Source organism: Salmo salar, chromosome 14 (assembly GCF_965601325.2).
Source record: "Salmo salar chromosome 14, fSalSal1, whole genome shotgun sequence".
In the NCBI taxonomy this organism is placed as follows: domain Eukaryota; kingdom Metazoa; phylum Chordata; class Actinopteri; order Salmoniformes; family Salmonidae; genus Salmo; species Salmo salar.
In genome coordinates, this window is record NC_138304.1 from 29,263,665 (window position 1) to 29,280,785 (window position 17,121).

At 44.9% G+C, this 17,121-nt stretch overlaps 2 protein-coding genes across 6 annotated transcripts in view; one reads left to right on the top strand and one right to left on the bottom strand.

Annotated features, from left to right (window-relative positions):
* LOC106569193 (rho GTPase-activating protein 21) overlaps nt 1-15,069 on the top strand; it is a 71,679-nt gene extending 56,610 nt beyond the window's left edge. For 3 of the 4 annotated variants that reach the window (XM_045694144.2, XM_082960888.1, XM_014140299.3), the window contains 11 exons: nt 481-545; nt 691-815; nt 1,130-1,272; nt 1,476-1,637; nt 3,371-3,449; nt 5,025-5,098; nt 5,212-5,301; nt 5,413-5,580; nt 5,832-5,943; nt 9,942-9,973; nt 11,878-15,069. In XM_045694144.2, the coding sequence (XP_045550100.1) occupies nt 481-545; nt 691-815; nt 1,130-1,272; nt 1,476-1,637; nt 3,371-3,449; nt 5,025-5,098; nt 5,212-5,301; nt 5,413-5,580; nt 5,832-5,943; nt 9,942-9,973; nt 11,878-13,512 (2,685 nt within the window). In that variant the 3' untranslated portion in view covers nt 13,513-15,069. The remainder of the gene's footprint in view (nt 1-480; nt 546-690; nt 816-1,129; nt 1,273-1,475; nt 1,638-3,370; nt 3,450-5,024; nt 5,099-5,211; nt 5,302-5,412; nt 5,581-5,831; nt 5,944-9,941; nt 9,974-11,877) is intronic. The other variant, XM_045694146.2, reaches the window with a different exon arrangement.
* A 223-nt stretch (nt 15,070-15,292) lies between these two features.
* LOC106569194 (A-type potassium channel modulatory protein DPP6) overlaps nt 15,293-17,121 on the bottom strand; it is a 172,659-nt gene continuing 170,830 nt past the window's right edge. For both annotated transcript variants that reach the window (XM_014140303.3, XM_014140301.3), the window contains 2 exons: nt 17,017-17,090; nt 15,293-16,887 (listed from right to left, as the gene is read on the bottom strand). In XM_014140303.3, coding sequence (XP_013995778.2) covers nt 16,738-16,887; nt 17,017-17,090 — 224 coding nt within the window. In that variant the 3' untranslated portion in view covers nt 15,293-16,737. The remainder of the gene's footprint in view (nt 16,888-17,016; nt 17,091-17,121) is intronic.

Genomic DNA, 17,121 nt, shown 5'->3' on the forward strand with positions numbered 1-17,121 from the left:
AGGGACAGTTTCCCTAACATAGATTAAGCCTATTCCTGAAAAAGCATTGAACATGTATTTTACTCCAGAATTATGCTTAAACTGTCTGGGGAAACTACCCCTTGACTACTCATGCTTACTGTATGTATGATATCACTAGGCTACAGAAAATACATAAACATCCCCTGCTGGACTCTAACAAGAATGTTTTACTGTTGCTGTTCTATCACTTGATCTTGGTTGTATGGTAACTTGTCTGTTGGCCTGTGAAATGAGCTAACAGTGCACTTGCTTGTTCAGCTGTTTGCCCCTTCTCAGTTAGCCTTGGGTCTTTGTCTGTGGTCTCAGTCTCCCACAGAGTCTCACTGCTGGGGACCAGCCCATGACTTCTAAATAGCACGAACAGGATTCAGTGTCTCTACACAAACGGTAGATCACTGATTAATCCTGTAGGTTTGATTCTTTACATGCACTGACCTTGTTGTCTATGATGCCTTTCAGAATGCTGGTATAACTAGCCAAGACCTGATCAGCAGAAAGATCAGAGAGTACAACACCATGATGAGGTATGCAGCCTGACACATGCCCTCTTTATTTGACCCACAATGCAATGTCCTTTTAGACCCAGTCCTATGCACAAGCCATTAAAGTCACACATAGTATTATTGAATGTACTAGAAGATCATATTTGTGTGTCTGTGTTGGATCCAGTGCCCCCAGCCCCAAGACTGAGCCTTCCCCCAAAACCTCCCGGCAGTCCCTCAGTATCAGACACACCCTCCTGGGGGGGAAGGGAGAAAGCAAGAGCCCACACTCACCCAAAACAGGAGAGAGGGGTAAGATTACAACAGAGGGCTTAAAGCAAGGGATTACATTTACCACCAGTAGACATGCTGTGTCCTTTACAAACAGCTGAAAAGGAGTGCATAGTGCCGAAGTTGTAGCTATTCTACACAGTAAAGGTGTACATTACACGACAACGGTAGACAGTAAGTATGGTAGGACTTCATGTGGAAATATGTTATTGAAAATGTTTATCTTTGGCTGTCTGCAGAAGCAGCTGTTGACCCTCCAGTAGCTAGTGTGGTTTGAGTGTGTATCTTTAGTCTGGATTAGCTCTGACACGGCTGCTTTGTGTGTGTTCTGTCAGATGACTCCAGTCCTCCACGGGATAAGGCTGCCTGGAGGAGGGGCATCCCCGGCATCATGAGGAAGCCCTTTGAGAAGAAGGCCACAGCTGGGGTCACCTTTGGGGTGCGCCTCGATGACTGCCCATCTGCACAGACCAACAGGGTTAGTGAGAGAGTGTGCGTGTGTTCACATGTGAGAAAGACATGGTGGAAATGATGTGTGAATTGAGCATGTGTTTTGTTCCCCTTTGATGCTCTGACATTTGCTAGGTTTAAGATCTACTTTATGTTTATGAAAGTGGTATCTATTTATTTGTTTCTTGATTCATCCAATATGTATAATGCTAAAGGCTTTATGCCGTGTAGTTTGTTCCCCTCATCGTGGAGGTGTGCTGTAAGCTGGTAGAGGAGAGGGGGCTGGAGTACACTGGGATCTACAGAGTACCAGGGAACAACGCTGCCATCTCCAGCATGCAGGAGGAGCTGGACAATAAAGGACTGATGAGTGACATCGACATCCAAGAAGATGTGAGTGACAGACACACACAAACCTCTCCTTGTCCCAGTCTGTAATCCCCACATGTTTTAAGCTAACCACCATTATTCCTGTTCCCAAGAACTCTAAGGCTTCATGCCACAATGACTACCGTCCTGTAGCTCTCACTTCTGTAAACATGAAGTGCTTTGTGAGGCTGGTTATGGCACACATTAACTCCACCCTCCCAGACACACTAGACCCACTCCAATTTGCATAACGCCCCAACAGATCCATAGATTACGCAATCTCAATTGCTCTCCACACTGCCCTCGCCCACCTAGATAAGAGGAATACCTATGTGAGAATGATGTTCATTGACTACAGCTCAACTTTCAACACCATTGTCCCCTCCCAAGCTCGTCACCAAGCTTAGGATTCTGGGTCTGAACACCTCCCTCTGCAACTGGATCCTGGACCTCCTGACGGGCCGACACCAAGTGGTGAGGGTAGGCAACATCACCTACGCCGCGCTGACCCTCAACACAGGGGCCCCACAGGGATGTGTGCTTAGTCCCCTCCTGTACTCCCTGTTTACAGACGACTGAGTGGCCACGCACGACTTTAACACCGTCAAGTTTGCTGAGGACGCAACGGTGGTAGGCCTGATCACCGACGACGATGAGGCAGACTACAGGGAGGTCAGTACCCTGGCAGTGTGGTCCCAGAACAACAACCTCTCCCTCAACGTCAGTAAGACCAAGGAGCTGATGGTGGTCTACAGGAAACGGAGGGGGGGTGATCATGCCCACATTGACGGGACTGCTGTGGAGCAGGTCGAGAGCTTCAAGTTCCTTGGTGTCCAAATCACTAAAGACTTAAAATTGTCCAAACACACGCGCAGAGTTTGGCATGGGATCTCAAATCCTCAAAGTTCTACAGCTCTACCATTGAGAGCATTTTGACTGGCTGCATCACTGCCTAGTCTTGCAATAGCACCACCCTCGATCGCATGGCTCTACAGAGGGTGGTGCGGACAGCCCAGTACATCACTGGAGTCGCGCTCCCTGCCATCCAGGACATCTATATCAGGCGGTGTGGTAGGAAGGCACAGAAAATTGACTCCAACCACCCAAGCCATAGACTATTCTCTTTGCTTCCGCACGGCAAGCGGTACCGGTGCATCAAGTCTGGTACCAACAGGCTCTTGAATCATTTCTATCCCCAAGCAATAAGACTGATAAATAGCTAACATAATAGCTACACAAACTTTCTGAGTTTACCTTGTATCTTTATTGACCTTTTATTTTTGCACTGTCTCTATGCACGCTCACAGGGCCCCACACACACACACACACACACAAGCCAATATGCTCACTCACACATAATATGCACGTACATTTATACTGACTCTACACATATAAACACACCCACTCACATACAAGCTGCTGCTACTCTGTTTCTTATATCCTGTTGCCAAGTCACCTTACCCCTATACATATCTCCCTCCATCACTCCAATATCCCTGCACATTGTAAATATGCTATTGGAACTGACCCTGTATATAGTATGCTTACTTACTTATTGTGTTCTTCATATTTGTTATTTCTTGTTGTGTGTTACTGTTTTCTTTAAGTATTACATTCTTATTGATTTATTGCATTGTTGGGTTTTGAGTTTGCAAGAAAGGCATTTCTCTGTACTTGTGCATGTGACATTAAAACTTGAAACATACATATCTCACAATAACGCCTTTAATGGTTTTCTCACTTGCTTTCCCTGACAGAAATGGAGGGACCTAAACGTGATCAGTAGTTTACTGAAATCCTTCTTCCGGAAACTTCCAGAACCCCTTTTTACAAATGGTGAGATACTGAACACACATTAAATGAATGCCTATAAAGAAAAGACAATTGGTTAAGAAAGTATTGTTAATAAATCCTATTTATTTACCTTTTTGCCTCTCTGGGCTAGGCGGGACGAATTCGTCCCACCTACGCAACAGCCAGTGTAATCCAGTGGCGCGGTTTTCAAATACCTTAGAAATGCTATTACTTCAATTTCTCAAACATATGACTATTTTACAGCATTTTAAAGACAAGACTCTCGTTAATCTAACCACACTGTCCGATTTCAAAAAGGCTTTACAACGAAAGCAAAACATTAGATTATGTCAGCAGAGTACCCAGCCAGAAATAATCAGACACCCATTTTTCAAGCTAGCATATAATGTCACAAAAACCCAGCTAAATGCAGCACTAACCTTTGATGATCTTCATCAGATGACACACCTAGGACATTATGTTATACAATACATGCATGTTTTGTTCAATCAAGTTCATATTTATATCAAAAACCAGCTTTTTACATTAGCATGTGACGTTCAGAACTAGCATACCCCCCGCAAACCTCTGGTGAATTTACTAAATTACTCACAATAAACGTTCACAAAAAACATAACAATTATTTTAAGAATTATAGATACAGCACTCCTTTGTGCAATCGAGGTGTCCGATTTTAAAATAGCTTTTCGGTGAAAGCACATTTTGCAATATTCTCAGTAGATAGCCCAGCCATCACGGCTAGCCATTTGGACACCGACCAAGTTTAGCCCTGACCAAACTCCGATTTACTATTACAAAAGTTTGATTACCTTTGTTGTCTTCGTCAGAATGCACTCCCAGGACTGCTACTTCAATAACAAATGTTGGTTTGGTCCAAAATAATCCATCGTTATATCCAAATAGCGGCGTTTTGTTTGTGCGTTCCAAGACACTATCCGAAGTGTAAATAAGGGTCACGAGCATGGCGCAATTCGTGACAAAAAAATTCTAAATATTCCATTACCGTACTTCGAAGCATGTCAACCGCTGTTTAAAATCAATTTTTATGCAATTTTTCTCGTAAAAAAGCGATAATATTCCGACCGGGAATCTGCGTTTAGGTAAACAGACGAAAGAAAACAAAGCATTCTGTCGACGCGGGCACGCACCTGAGTCTCACAGTACTGTAACCAGCCACTACCCAAACGCGCTACTTTTTTTCAGCCAGAGCCTGCAAAGCCACGATTCAGCTTTTTGCCGCCTTCTGAGAGCCCATGGGAGCCGTAGGAAGTGTCACGTAACAGCAGAGATCCTCTGTAATGGATAGAGATAATCAAGAAGGGCAAGAAATGGTCAGACAGGGTACTTCCTGTACAGAATCTTCTCAGGTTTTGACCTGCCATTTGAGTTCTGTTATACTCACAGACACCATTCAAACAGTTTTAGAAACTTTGGAGTGTTTTCTATCCAAAGCCAATAATTATATGCATATTCTAGTTTCTGGGCAGGAGTAGTAACCAGATTAAATCGGGTACGTTTTTTATCCAGCCGTGTCAATACTGCCCCCTAGCCCTAACAGGTTAAAGGAACTAAGTGATCCTTGTATTCTATTTACAGAAAAATATGCAGATTTTATTGAAGCCAACCGAACAGAAGACTCAGTGGAGAGGTTGAAAGAGCTCAAGAGGCTGGTAAGTTACACTTCATTCTATGAGGGTTTTATGATAGATCTATAGGAATAAGAGCTTCATGTAGTCTAGTGGTATGTTTCAATTGTTCCATTGAAGGTTGGTTCTCTTCGCAGATCCTTGAATTGCCTGAGCATCACTATGAAACCCTCAAATTTCTCTCTGGACACCTCAAGTTGGTCTCTGAAAACTGTGAGAAAAATAAGGTATGTCAGTGTGACGGATAAAATGTTTTATTTTAAATTGAGCCTTTTTAATAGAGAGGCCTTGTGTATGGACTTGACTGAATGCCACTCACGTCTCCTCTCTCGTCCCAGATGGAGCCTCGTAACCTGGCCATCGTGTTTGGTCCGACTCTGGTCAGGACCTCAGAGGACAACATGACCAATATGGTCAACCACATGCCAGACCAGTGCAAGATAGTGGAGAACCTCATTCAGCAGTTTGACTGGTTCTTCACTGAGGAGGGGGACGAAGACCCTGTTGTACGTAGCATCTCTCTCGCCATCTCGCTACTGCTCTCTCACCCCCCCAAGCACACACACACACACACACCTATCTAAACACACTCGGTCATGCTACTCTCCGCTGGTAATAACACAGAATGTTCAGTGTGTGATGTAGTGGATGTTTGTTCATCTTTCTGGTTGGCTGAAGTGTTGTATGAGCTGAACATTTTTCTCTCTGCATCCCTTGTTGACTTCATCCTCTCCCTCATTGGATCTCTTTCCTGCAGACCTCAGTGGAACAGGAGAGTACAGTGCAGTCTCAGCCTGTGCCGAACATCGACCACCTGCTGTCCAACATCGGCCGGACCACAACAACCACCTCGGCTGCGGAAGTCTCAGGTAACTCACCTTTTGCTCACTGTTACCACACCTGGCGTGGCGCTAATGCAACACTCCTGTGACAGTTTTACCAGTATACTAATGAGCCTCAGAAAAAGGGACCCAGGAAATGTGTGTGTATGTTCAGAGATGTATTTGTTAGTCCTAAAGTATGAGGCTTCTTGTTTGCTTTTCGTCAGATGATCTAAAGCTAAGCAAGTCTACTGAAAAGTCTCGTGCTTTTGTAAAGGCAAGCTATTTTAGCAATTCTTCAATGGAAGGATTTTTGGTTACCAATTGGAAATTGCTGAAAATAATTTGCAAATGTTGTTAAGCCTTTTGATAAGGTCTGTTTCGTTGTCATTCTTTTTTCATTTGCCCAAGACGATGAATTGTCTTTTAAGTTAGTTTATTTTCCCAGTTCTCTCTTTTTGCTTTTTTATGTTTTTTTCCTTTGCTCATGTCATCTCTCCCCGTGCTTTCCTCTTTATGTTGAGATGAAGACTCCTTTTCTTTCAGTTCTTTTCTTCCCCTCCCATATAAACCCGGCATGTTCTTTCCCCCAAAACAACAAACAAACAAAACAACAGAGTGGAAGTATTAACCCTTCTGACCTCTACCCTTGGTTTGTGTGTAGTGTGTGTTTTTTCTCCCCTGTCCCTGTCCAGCACTCACACATTGACCCAATCTGACACAGGCCAAGTGGGTGGCGTCTATCACTCGCTGATGTCACTGGTGGACTCTGTAATGTCAGTGGTGGACAGCTGGGACTGTAGGAAGAAGGACGATGAGTGTTGTCCCCAGTGTAGCTGCCTAGTCTGCAGAAACCCTCAGCTCTGTTAACTTGGGGTGAAACATGAAGGAGCGGGGGAAAAAAAGAAAGAAAGAGACGTCGATGTTTTGTCATTTCCTGTTGGTGTGCACGTTTTTCACATTTCTCTAAAATGAAAATACCTTCAAACCTAATGGATACATACAGAGCAGTGCCTGCAATAGTTTCTTCTGAAAGCCTTTCTGCTGTCTCTTGTCTCTAAAGCTGATCGCGAGGACAAGTAGCATGGTACGGTCAAACCACGGTTTCACTACCACCTGCTCATGTGGCATTACTGTCATGGTGTCTGAGGGGGGGGGGGTTGTAGTGGTGGGGGGCTGAGCTGGCTGTTGTCTAACACACTCAACAGACATCTAGGAGAGATCAGAACATAGTTACACACACACACATTGACTAGGGAGGTTAGATGGATGCCGGTGAGATAGTAAGTAAAGTAGCTCTGATTGCTTTTGTCCCTTTCTGCCCTCCTGTCACATTTGACTCTCAATCATACATTTGAGATGGACATCATAGGGTGAATCTCGAAGGTATTGTATTATTTATTGCGTGCAGTCTACTCAAAATGTTAGATGGAAGCAAGGACGGCATTGGAGGAGAAGGTCTGAGGAGATCTCTCCTTGCTTCCCTCTGATGTTATGTGAAAGAGGTGAGGAGATGATTCAAGGAATCAGGAAAAGACTTCTGAGATTCACCGCTAGTCTTATCAATGAACCACAGTTTTTTTTTCAGCATCAGAAACACCAACTACAGCCAACACTGCCACCTAGCTCCTCCCTCACTTCTCCCACAACACACCAACCATCCACATCTATCAAACACCCACCTTCCCCATCAAAAACCTTGTGTAGCACACTGATATACACACCAGAGTTTGGGTCAGTTCCACCTATATTCCAAATGATTAAGGTAAATAGCATTTCCTATATGGAGATATTCCATGTCAAATACAGCTGACAAGAATTTAAATAGAATTGACCCCAACTCGGACCTTCCAAAACACACTTCAAGGAAAATTCCATTGTTTCAATAGTCCATTGTTGATATAGTCCCAAACTGTTTTGCATGTCAGCGATCAAGTTTTGAAGATATAGAGTTTTCTAAATATAGAAATACAGCCGTTATGATGCATTTTTCATCATATAGTGCCTTCGGAAAGTATTCAGACCCCTTGACTTTTTCCCCATTTTTGTTACGTTACAGCCTTATTCTAAAATGTATTACATTGTTGTTGAGGGAAAAAACAACAATCTACACACAATACCCCATAATGACAATAGCAAAAACTGTTTTTTATCAAAACAATATGGAAATATTATATTTACATAAGTATTCAGACCCTTTACTCAGTACTGTGTTGAAATACCTTTGGCAGCGATTACGGTCTCGAGTCTTCTTGGGTATGACGCTACAAGCTTGGCACACATGTATCTGGGGAGTTTCTCCCATTCTTCTCTGGAGATCCTCTCAAGCTCTGTCAGGTTGGATGGGGAGCGTTGCTGCACAGCTATTTTCAGATCTCCCTAGAGATGTTTGGGCTCTGGCTCTGGGCTCTGGCTGGGCCACTCAAGGACATTCAGAGACTTGTCCCAAAGCCACTCCTGCGTTGTCTTGGCTGTGTGTTTAGGGTCGTTCTCTTGGAAGGTGAACCTTCACACTAGTCTCAGAACCTGCTCCAGAGTGCTCAGGACTTCATCAAGGATCTCTCTACTTTGCTATGTTCATCTTTCCCTTGATCCTAACAAGTCTCCCTTCGCAGTAGGGATGGTGCCAGGTTTTTCTCCAGACCTGAAGCTTGGCATGCAGGCCAAAAAGTAAAATCTTGGTTTCATCGGACCAGAAAATCTTGTTTCTCATGGTCTGAGAGTTTATGCTCTGACATCCACTGTCAACTGTGGGACCTTATATAGACAGGTCTGTGCCTTTCCAAATCATGTCCAATCAATTGAATTTACCACAGGTGGACTCCAATCAAGTTGTAGAAACATCTCAAGGATGATCAATGGAAACAGGATGCACCTTCGAGTCTCATAGCAAGGGATCTGAATACTTATTTGAATCAGCCGTTTTTTGTTTTTTATAACATTTGCAAAAATGTAAAAAAAAAACGTATTGCTTTGGCATTCTGGGGTATTGTGTGTAGATTGAGGATTTTTTATTTATTTAATCAATTTGAGAATAAGGCTGTAACTTTACATGTACTGTATGATTCTGCGTTGTGCATCAAATGCAAAATGTGTCATACCGGCTGTATATCTGTATGATGCATCAGCAATGGACTAATGAATCAAATACCAGAAGATGTGTGGTTTTCCTTTAAGCCATACCCCCCCATACACACACCATACACACACTATTCTGGCTTGATAGTGCTAATATTTATGAAGGGAAGGGTTCCTTTGATAAGGTTTTTGTACGGACCTTGTTTTGTTGTGTTTGTGGTCGTCAATCATATTCAATTGACCTAACACAGAATGTTCAAGAGTGCTACAGGGATTATAGAATAGAGTTGTAGACATATTGCACAACCTGCCCATTTTACCGTGGCTAGCCTGCATGGGTGGAACAACGGACTACAACACACGTCCCCTTAACAGAGACGTGTTGTCATCCCTTCCTATGTGATTGATGTCTCTGAGATGAGAACAAATGCCCTGTTGCTGGTGGCTGACTGTGTATTGTAATCGTTTGTGACTGATGTAACCTGTGGTCCGTGATGTGTTGATGTAGTCCCTTTGGGTACGTCCTGTTATGAGCATGAGCTGCTTCCTGTCCTAATGCACACTGCCGGGTTTCATGTTGTTCCTGTCATCCCTCCATTCCTGGCCACCTCCTCTCATCCTCCACTCTCATGGACAGTGTCTTTCTTCTGTTTCCTTCCTTCATCTTTGTGAGCTACAAATCCCCTCTGTTGAATCTCCTGCCCCTCACAGTGCAGGTTTCTGTCGGTCTCTTCACTCTACCCTGTGATCTCCCTACAGTCTGTCCTCTCTCCCTACAGTCTGTCCTCTCTCCCTACAGTCTGTCCTCTCTCCCTACAGTCTGTCCTCTCTCCCTACAGTCTGTCCTCTCTCCCTACAGTCTGTCCTCTCTCCCTACAGTCTGTCCTCTCTCCCTGACTTGATAATTGTGTTGTTCAGCAGATTGTAAATGCTTTAAAGATGGTTTCTCATGCCTTCTCCTCTCCCAGATTCAGCATGCAGTGACTCCTCCAAATCAAAGGTAAGTGGCACCAAGTTTTCTGTCCATCTTTTACCTCCTATTTTCTTTTTTGCCGTTTAGCAGATGTTCTTATCCAGATTGATTAGCAATTGACCATTCAGTTTCAGAGCAGAATTTGAATTTATTTAACCAGGTAGGCCAGTTGAGAACAAGCTCTCATTTACAACTGCGACCTGGCCAAGATCAAGCAAAGCAGTGTGACAAAAACAACAACACAGAGTTACACATAAACAAACATACAGTCAATAACACAATAGAAATATCTATGTACAGTGTGTTAAAATGTAGAACAGTAGGGAGGTAAGGCAAAAAATAGGCCATAGAGGTGAAATAATTACAATTTAGCATTAACACTGCAGTGATGGATGTGCAAGTCGAGATACTGGGGTGCAAAAGAGCAAGAGGATAAATAACAATATGGAGATGAGGTAGTTGGGTGGGCTATTTACAGATTGGCTGTGTACAGGGACAGTGATCGGTAAGCTGCTCTGACAGCTAATGCATAAAGTTAGAGAAGGAGATATAAGACTCCAGCTTCAGTGATTTTTGCAATTCGTTCCAGTCATTGGCAGCAGAGAACTGGAAGGAAAGGCGGCCAAAGGAAGTGTTGGCTTTGTGGATGACCAGTGAAATATACCTGCTGGAGCGCGTGCTACGGGTGGGTGTTGCTATGGTGACCAGTGAGCTGAGATAAGGCGGGGCTTTACCTAACAAAGACTTATAGATGACCTGGAGCCAGTGGGTTTGGCGACGAATATGATGCGAGGCCCAGCCAACGAGAGCATACAGGTCGCAGTGGTGGGTAGTATATGGGGCTTTGGTGACAAAACGGATGGCACTGTGATAAACTACATCCAGTTTGCTGAGTAGAGTGTTGGAGGCTATTTTGGGCAAGTTGCTGCAGGGGGTGCTGAGCTGTTGGCTGGGGTAGGGATAGCCAGGTGGAAAGCTTTGCCAGCCGTAGAAAAATGCTTATTGAAATGATCGATTATCATAGATTTATCGGTGGTGACCGTGTTTCCTAGCCTCAGTTCAGTGGGCAGCTGGGAGGAGGTGCTCTTATTCTCCATGGACTTTAGTGTCCCAAAACTTTTTGGAATTAGTGCTGCAGGATGAACATTTCTGTTTGAAAAAGCTGGCTTTAGCTTTCCTTACTGACTGTGTATATTGGTTCCTGACTTCCCTGAAAAGTTGCATATCGCGGGGGCTATTCGATGCTAATGCAGAACTCCACAGGATCTTTTTGTGCTGGTCAAGTCTGTGAACCAAGGACTATATCTGTTCTTAGTTCTGCATTTTTTTAATGGGGCATGGTTATTTAAGATGCGAGGAAAGCACTTTTAAAGAGCAACCAGGCATCCTCTACTGACGGGATGAGGTCAGTATCCTTCCAGGATACCCGGGCCAGCTTGATTAGAAAGGCCTGCTCGCTGAAGTGTTTTAGGGAGTGTTTGACAGTGACGAGGGGTGGTCCTTTGACCGCAGACCCATCACGCACGCAGCCAATGAGGCAGTGATCACTGAGATCCTGGTTGAAGACAGCAGAGGTGTATTTGGAGGGCAAGTTGGTCAGGATGATATCTAAGAGGGAGCCCATGGTTATGGATTTAGGGTTGTACCTGTTAGGTTACTTAATAATTTGTGTGAGATTGAGGGCATCTACCTTAGATTGTAGGACGGCCGGGGTGTTAAGCATGTCCCAGTTTAGGTCACCTAACAGTACGAACTCTAAAGATAGATAGGGGGCAGTCAATTCACATATGGTGTCCAGGGCACAGCTGGGGGCTGAGGGGGGTCTATAACAAGCGGCAACGGTGAGAGACTTGTTTCTGGAAAGGTGGATTTTTTAAAAGTAGACATTAGTGATTGGTGTGTGTGACTGACGTCCTGGTGTTTTGTCCCAGCAGGGCTTGTGGGGCTCTGGGAAGGACCAGTGTAGCAGGGAGATGCTTCGCTCCTCCTTCTTTGTCAGCCGCAAGCGTAAGAAGCCCAAGGACAAGGCTCAGCCCAGCAGCTCTGACGACGACCTGGACGCTGTGTTTGCTAAGAAGGAGCAGCCAGAACAACAGAGCCTGAGCCACCAGGACCTCCACCCAGCCTGGTCCCCAGACAGCCAGACGGATGTGGAGAGGGAGGCCAGCGAGAGAGGGGAACAGCCAGGGGACAGGGTCCAAACCAATGGGAAAGAGTCCCGTTCAGACGGCCTCATGTCTCAGCCCTCTCCATCCCCCTCTCCCAAACACACCCCCTCCCTCAGCCTCCGTACCTCCTCCTCCACACGCTCCCCCCGCCTCGGCCACCGCAGGCAGGTGGTCCACCAGTCATCTCTGTCGGACCCACCCTCCAACTACGATGAGGTCTCAGACCTGGGCACCATGAACAGCACCAGCTCTCAGGCGTCTGTGACGGGACCCAGGGTAAGGCATGGCAGGACAGGTGCCCTGGGACCAGAAACTGGGGCCAGTGGCCTGGGGGCCGAGGTCAGCTCCATCACCTCAGACTACTCCACCACCTCCTCCATGACCTTCCTCACCGGGGCCGAGCTGAGCACGCTCAGTCCAGAGGTACACTCGGTGGCCGAGAGCAGGGGAGGAGATGACGCTGATGATGAGCGTAGTGAGCTGATTAGTGAGGGCCGGCCCATGGAGACGGACAGCGAGAGCGACCTATCGGTGTTTATTGGGAGCATGAAGGAGACCCGGCCGGGGAAAGATATCTGCCAATCAGATGTGCCGGATGCGCCCAGGCCCCTCTCCTCCCACAGACTCATCGAGTGTGATACTCTCTCCAGGAAGAAATCTGCAGCGCGTCAGAAGGCTGACAGCGATTCCTCGTTGGACGGAGGGCAGAGCGACAAGGATTCCAATAGGCTGTCTCGCGTTCTGGGGGTGGTTAAGGGGCGTTCCACCAGCAGCCTTAGCTCCTCCTCCCGCAGCGAGTCAGAGAAGGGGATTGAGCCTGCATGGCGTCTCAAGATCACAGACCGGCTGAAGTTCCGTCTGCGGACGTCCGTAGACGACATGTTCGGGGTGGGCACCCAGCAGAGCCGCTCTCCAGAGGGACGCAGGGACAAGAAGAAGAACATCAGACGCAGACACACCATGGGAGGCCAGAGGGACTTTGCTGAGCTGTCTGTGATGGGGGACTGGCAGGGGGGGATGGGTGGGGGCTCGCGGGCAGAGCTGTCGGCCGTGGACCGGCTGAAGCCCAAGTGTTCTTCCCAGGACTTCTCTATCCGGGAATGGATTGCCCGTGAGCGCCACCGCACCTCCAACCCCGAGGTAAGCCTGGACTTCTCTGAACACCAGGGGGCACTGCTCCTCTTACGCAACCCCGACCCCCAGAACCCCAACCACCAGGCCCAGGAGGCCCTGTCGTCGTCCCTCTCAGACCCCCTCTCACAACGCCCAACTCCAGCTGAGCTGCTGAACGGAGACGCAGGTCCCCATAGTAAAAGCCTGAATCTGTCGGCCACCGCACACCCACACAAACTCTCTGGTGCTCAGGTGGTCCAGTCTCGCTTCTACCAGTACCTGTGAGAGGTGGTGTCTGTCTGGCTAGGAGTGTGTCTGTCTGTCTTTCTGTCTGTGAGATGTGTATGTGTTTGAGAGTCTGTAAGTGGATGTGAGTGATGTTTGTAAATGGCCAGTGAGCATGTACAGGTACTGTGAAGTGACGTTAGTGTTTACTCAGTCTGTTTGGTGGTTTGTGTTTGTACGCTTAAAATAATAAGGGTTACTGCACAGGGGTGGTTTATCTGACTGACACAAGGCATGGAACAAAACATTCAATTCATGTTGATACATTTTCTCCTTTTTCATGACAAATGACAGACTTTGGGATGGGCGTTGGGGTAGAGAAATCCTCACTCCTAACAGAAATCCCTGTTATGCTGAAGATTGCAACTCGAGGGCCTCTTGCTCGTGGATGAACTGATGAGTCAGAAAGTTGATTGGTGTAAGGAAGTGTAAACATGGCTGGTGTTTCAAGTTAAAGATTGTGAAAATACAGTAACTGACTTGTAGGAGGTAGGCTACAGTAGTGAAAAAATGTTTTTTTTAAAGTATTGCAGAGGAACTATTTTTGTTGTATGAGGGTCTCGGTTGGTTAAAAGTGAGTCTTACAGTAGCCAAATTTTAAGAATGTATGACATGCTTGCTGTAATACTGACTAAAGCTTTAGTCGCTTGTTCACATTTTAAATTGTACAGATCTCCCTTCCTCTCTCTCTACTTGAAGTGTTTTTATTTTCGGGATAGCTTGTGTTTTGGACTGCCATATGTGCTCTGTGACCGCCGTCGATTGACCTCTTTCAAGGTGCATTGTGACAAGACACTGGACTAACGACGTCATGAAAATACAAAAAAAAAAACGGTTTTTATTCCACCCTTTTAAGAAAAAAGCAGTGAACAACTACTTCCCTCTAATTCAATATGCTGTGTACTTGTGGTTTCATGCTTTGGTCAATTAAGGGCATCAGATGGGGGGGTTCAAGAGGGAGAAGAATATGAATAATCAAATCAGAAATCATGTTTCTTTCGCAATAGGAAGTGCCTCAATGAAATGTAAAGGGTGCCAAATTGTCTTTGTTGAGATGCATAAAGATTTTAGTGTGAATGACATTATCGTGGACACACTGTCGTTCTACAGGTTCTATCTTAAACAGAGGAACGCCGAGCTTCCATTCCCTAGGCATTCCACTTTGGTCTTCACCTTTTTTATATTTTTGTTTTTTCATTTCCTTTTTTTGCATTAACAGAACTTGAATTTAAAATATTTCTGTATAAAATAAGTACCATGTGTATATAAATGCCATGTTTTAGCTGCCTTTTTGTTTCATTTCCATCAAATGTCCAGATTTTTTTTCTAAGTAAAAAGTACAGTATTGAGATGTTGCTGATGGTAGGGTGGGTGTTAGATTACAGACTGGTGATAGTCCAGTGGTTCTCTGGGGAGTGATGAGAGATTTCTCCCTGCATGTGAAAAGGCTTCATTGAGCTGCTGGACCGTTTGTATCATTATGGCATGTTCTCTCTTTGAGTGGAGGGGCATGGGCTCCTAAACACTGGAAATAAATCTTATCAATGGCTAAAAGGATATGGCTGGTGTTTTTAGAATCTACTGCACTACCGTCCCTGGTTAGTTCCTGCTAAATAGTATTATTCTATAACTATCATGCCCTAATGTCTACCTCAACTCCTACCACACACAAGCAACATCAGTTATGGTAAACTTCCTTCTTTAGCTCTGTAGTGTCACACTAACACTAAAGGACAGTGTCCAATGAAAACAAAGCCACCAAGAAGAAAATGTACTCAAGTAAATTTGAAAATGCTTTATGTACAAGTCACACACACAGTTCTAGTTAGACTTTTCAACATTTTGTAAAACAGCTGACAACTTTCACTGACTACTAACAGAAGTGAGGTCATGGGGACAGACGGTCAAGCCACTGAACACTTCATTTAAATGAGCTGACATAGAACCAAACATTAACTCACCAAAAAAAACACATTCTAAAACGTACACTGAATATGCCTCATGAACCTTTTGAGATAGTTACAACAGCCAGAACTCAGGTTTGTCTATTATACAAGAATAATAGTACACTTTTATAATGGGAGTTATAAAATCGCATTACATTTTCAACCATATGGACTGGTCTGAGCAATGATTCAACTCAAGTAAATTATGTCCAATGTTACAAAAGTGTAAGTCGTTGACATGAATATGTTTACCCCCAGTAGTAAGGCACAGTGACTAAGCGCTCGATTCAATCAGTAGCACTGAAGAACCTGCACTTCAGCGCGATAGGAATTTTAAAGCAATGTTCCCACATTCAGAAGTTACCTTTACATTTCAATTGCACTATAGCACATATCTTCAGCGCTACGGATTGAATTGTACCCTTCCATAACACTTAGAGCGCCACTCCAAATGATAGGAGTGGAAAAAATGTATTACTTTAACTTTGGGATCATAACATTGTACCCTCACTCATTTGGAAAGGACATCATGGACCGATGTGACCACCATACATTAACTCAAAGCCACATTACTTACTGAAAGACATATTCAACATTACAAACAGCAATTCAAATAAATTGTTCTGTGTGCTGCTGTTCTAACATCAGAATCATGGACACAAACTCTCTGGTGGATGGTGAAGTCAACAACAGGTAACTCTTCCATGTTTACTGCAATGAAAATGACCCTTGATGTTCGTAGCCCACTATAGATTTACTTGTGTGTGTGTGGTGGGAGAGGAAATGCATCCCTCAATGGATGCCAGTTGGAGTGGTGGTTCACTACTTTAGCTGTCCACAAGGGGGTTACTAGAGGGTTCTTCAGTGACCAGATTATTTGGTCCCCAAAAAATTACTTCTTCACTGCTAAGATTATATATTTTTTTTAACCAAAGTCAACAACATCCATGATGGAGATGTCTTGCTGGCCAGTCCAGTTGTCAGCCAACCAAAAGTGATGAAGAATAAAAATGAAGAGCGAGGTGTGAGGTCCTTGGTACATGCAGGTACTGTGCTCTAAAGAGGAGCCCAAATTATACAGAGGCTGGAGTAGGTTGGCCTGGTCCTAGATCTGGCTTGCCAATGCCAACTATAAATAAGCATTGTCACAGCTGACCATCAGAGTTGGCAAGACGGCACAAACAGATCTGGGCCACGCTATGGGTGGGGGTAATGAGTTGAGAAGGATTTGTTGCATATTGTGCTGTGGTAGCTGAGTGTTAACCACATGTCAGCTGGTTTAAACATCTCCCTCATCCTCCTTGTCCTTCTTGTCCTCGCTTGGTAAGTCCGGCAGTCGGAAACACTCCTCAAAGAAGTTAACCAGTGATTGGCTCAGGTGTTGCCGTGTGCCATCGCTATGTAGGAAGTGTCCCTCATCTGGGTAGATCTACAGTACAGAGACATTACAAAATAAAAGACGTAGGTAGGTAACAATATTTGACACACTGCTCATAACGCCTTCATAACAATGTCCTAAACATGTTGTCAAGCTAAAGTGTCAAGATGTTAAGCTTACCTGTAGAGAGTAATTTGCCTTCTCATTGATTAAATGGTTGATGAATTTTGCAGAGTGCTGGAAATGGACTTTCTCTTTAGGGAAGGAGAGAGGGTAACATGACAT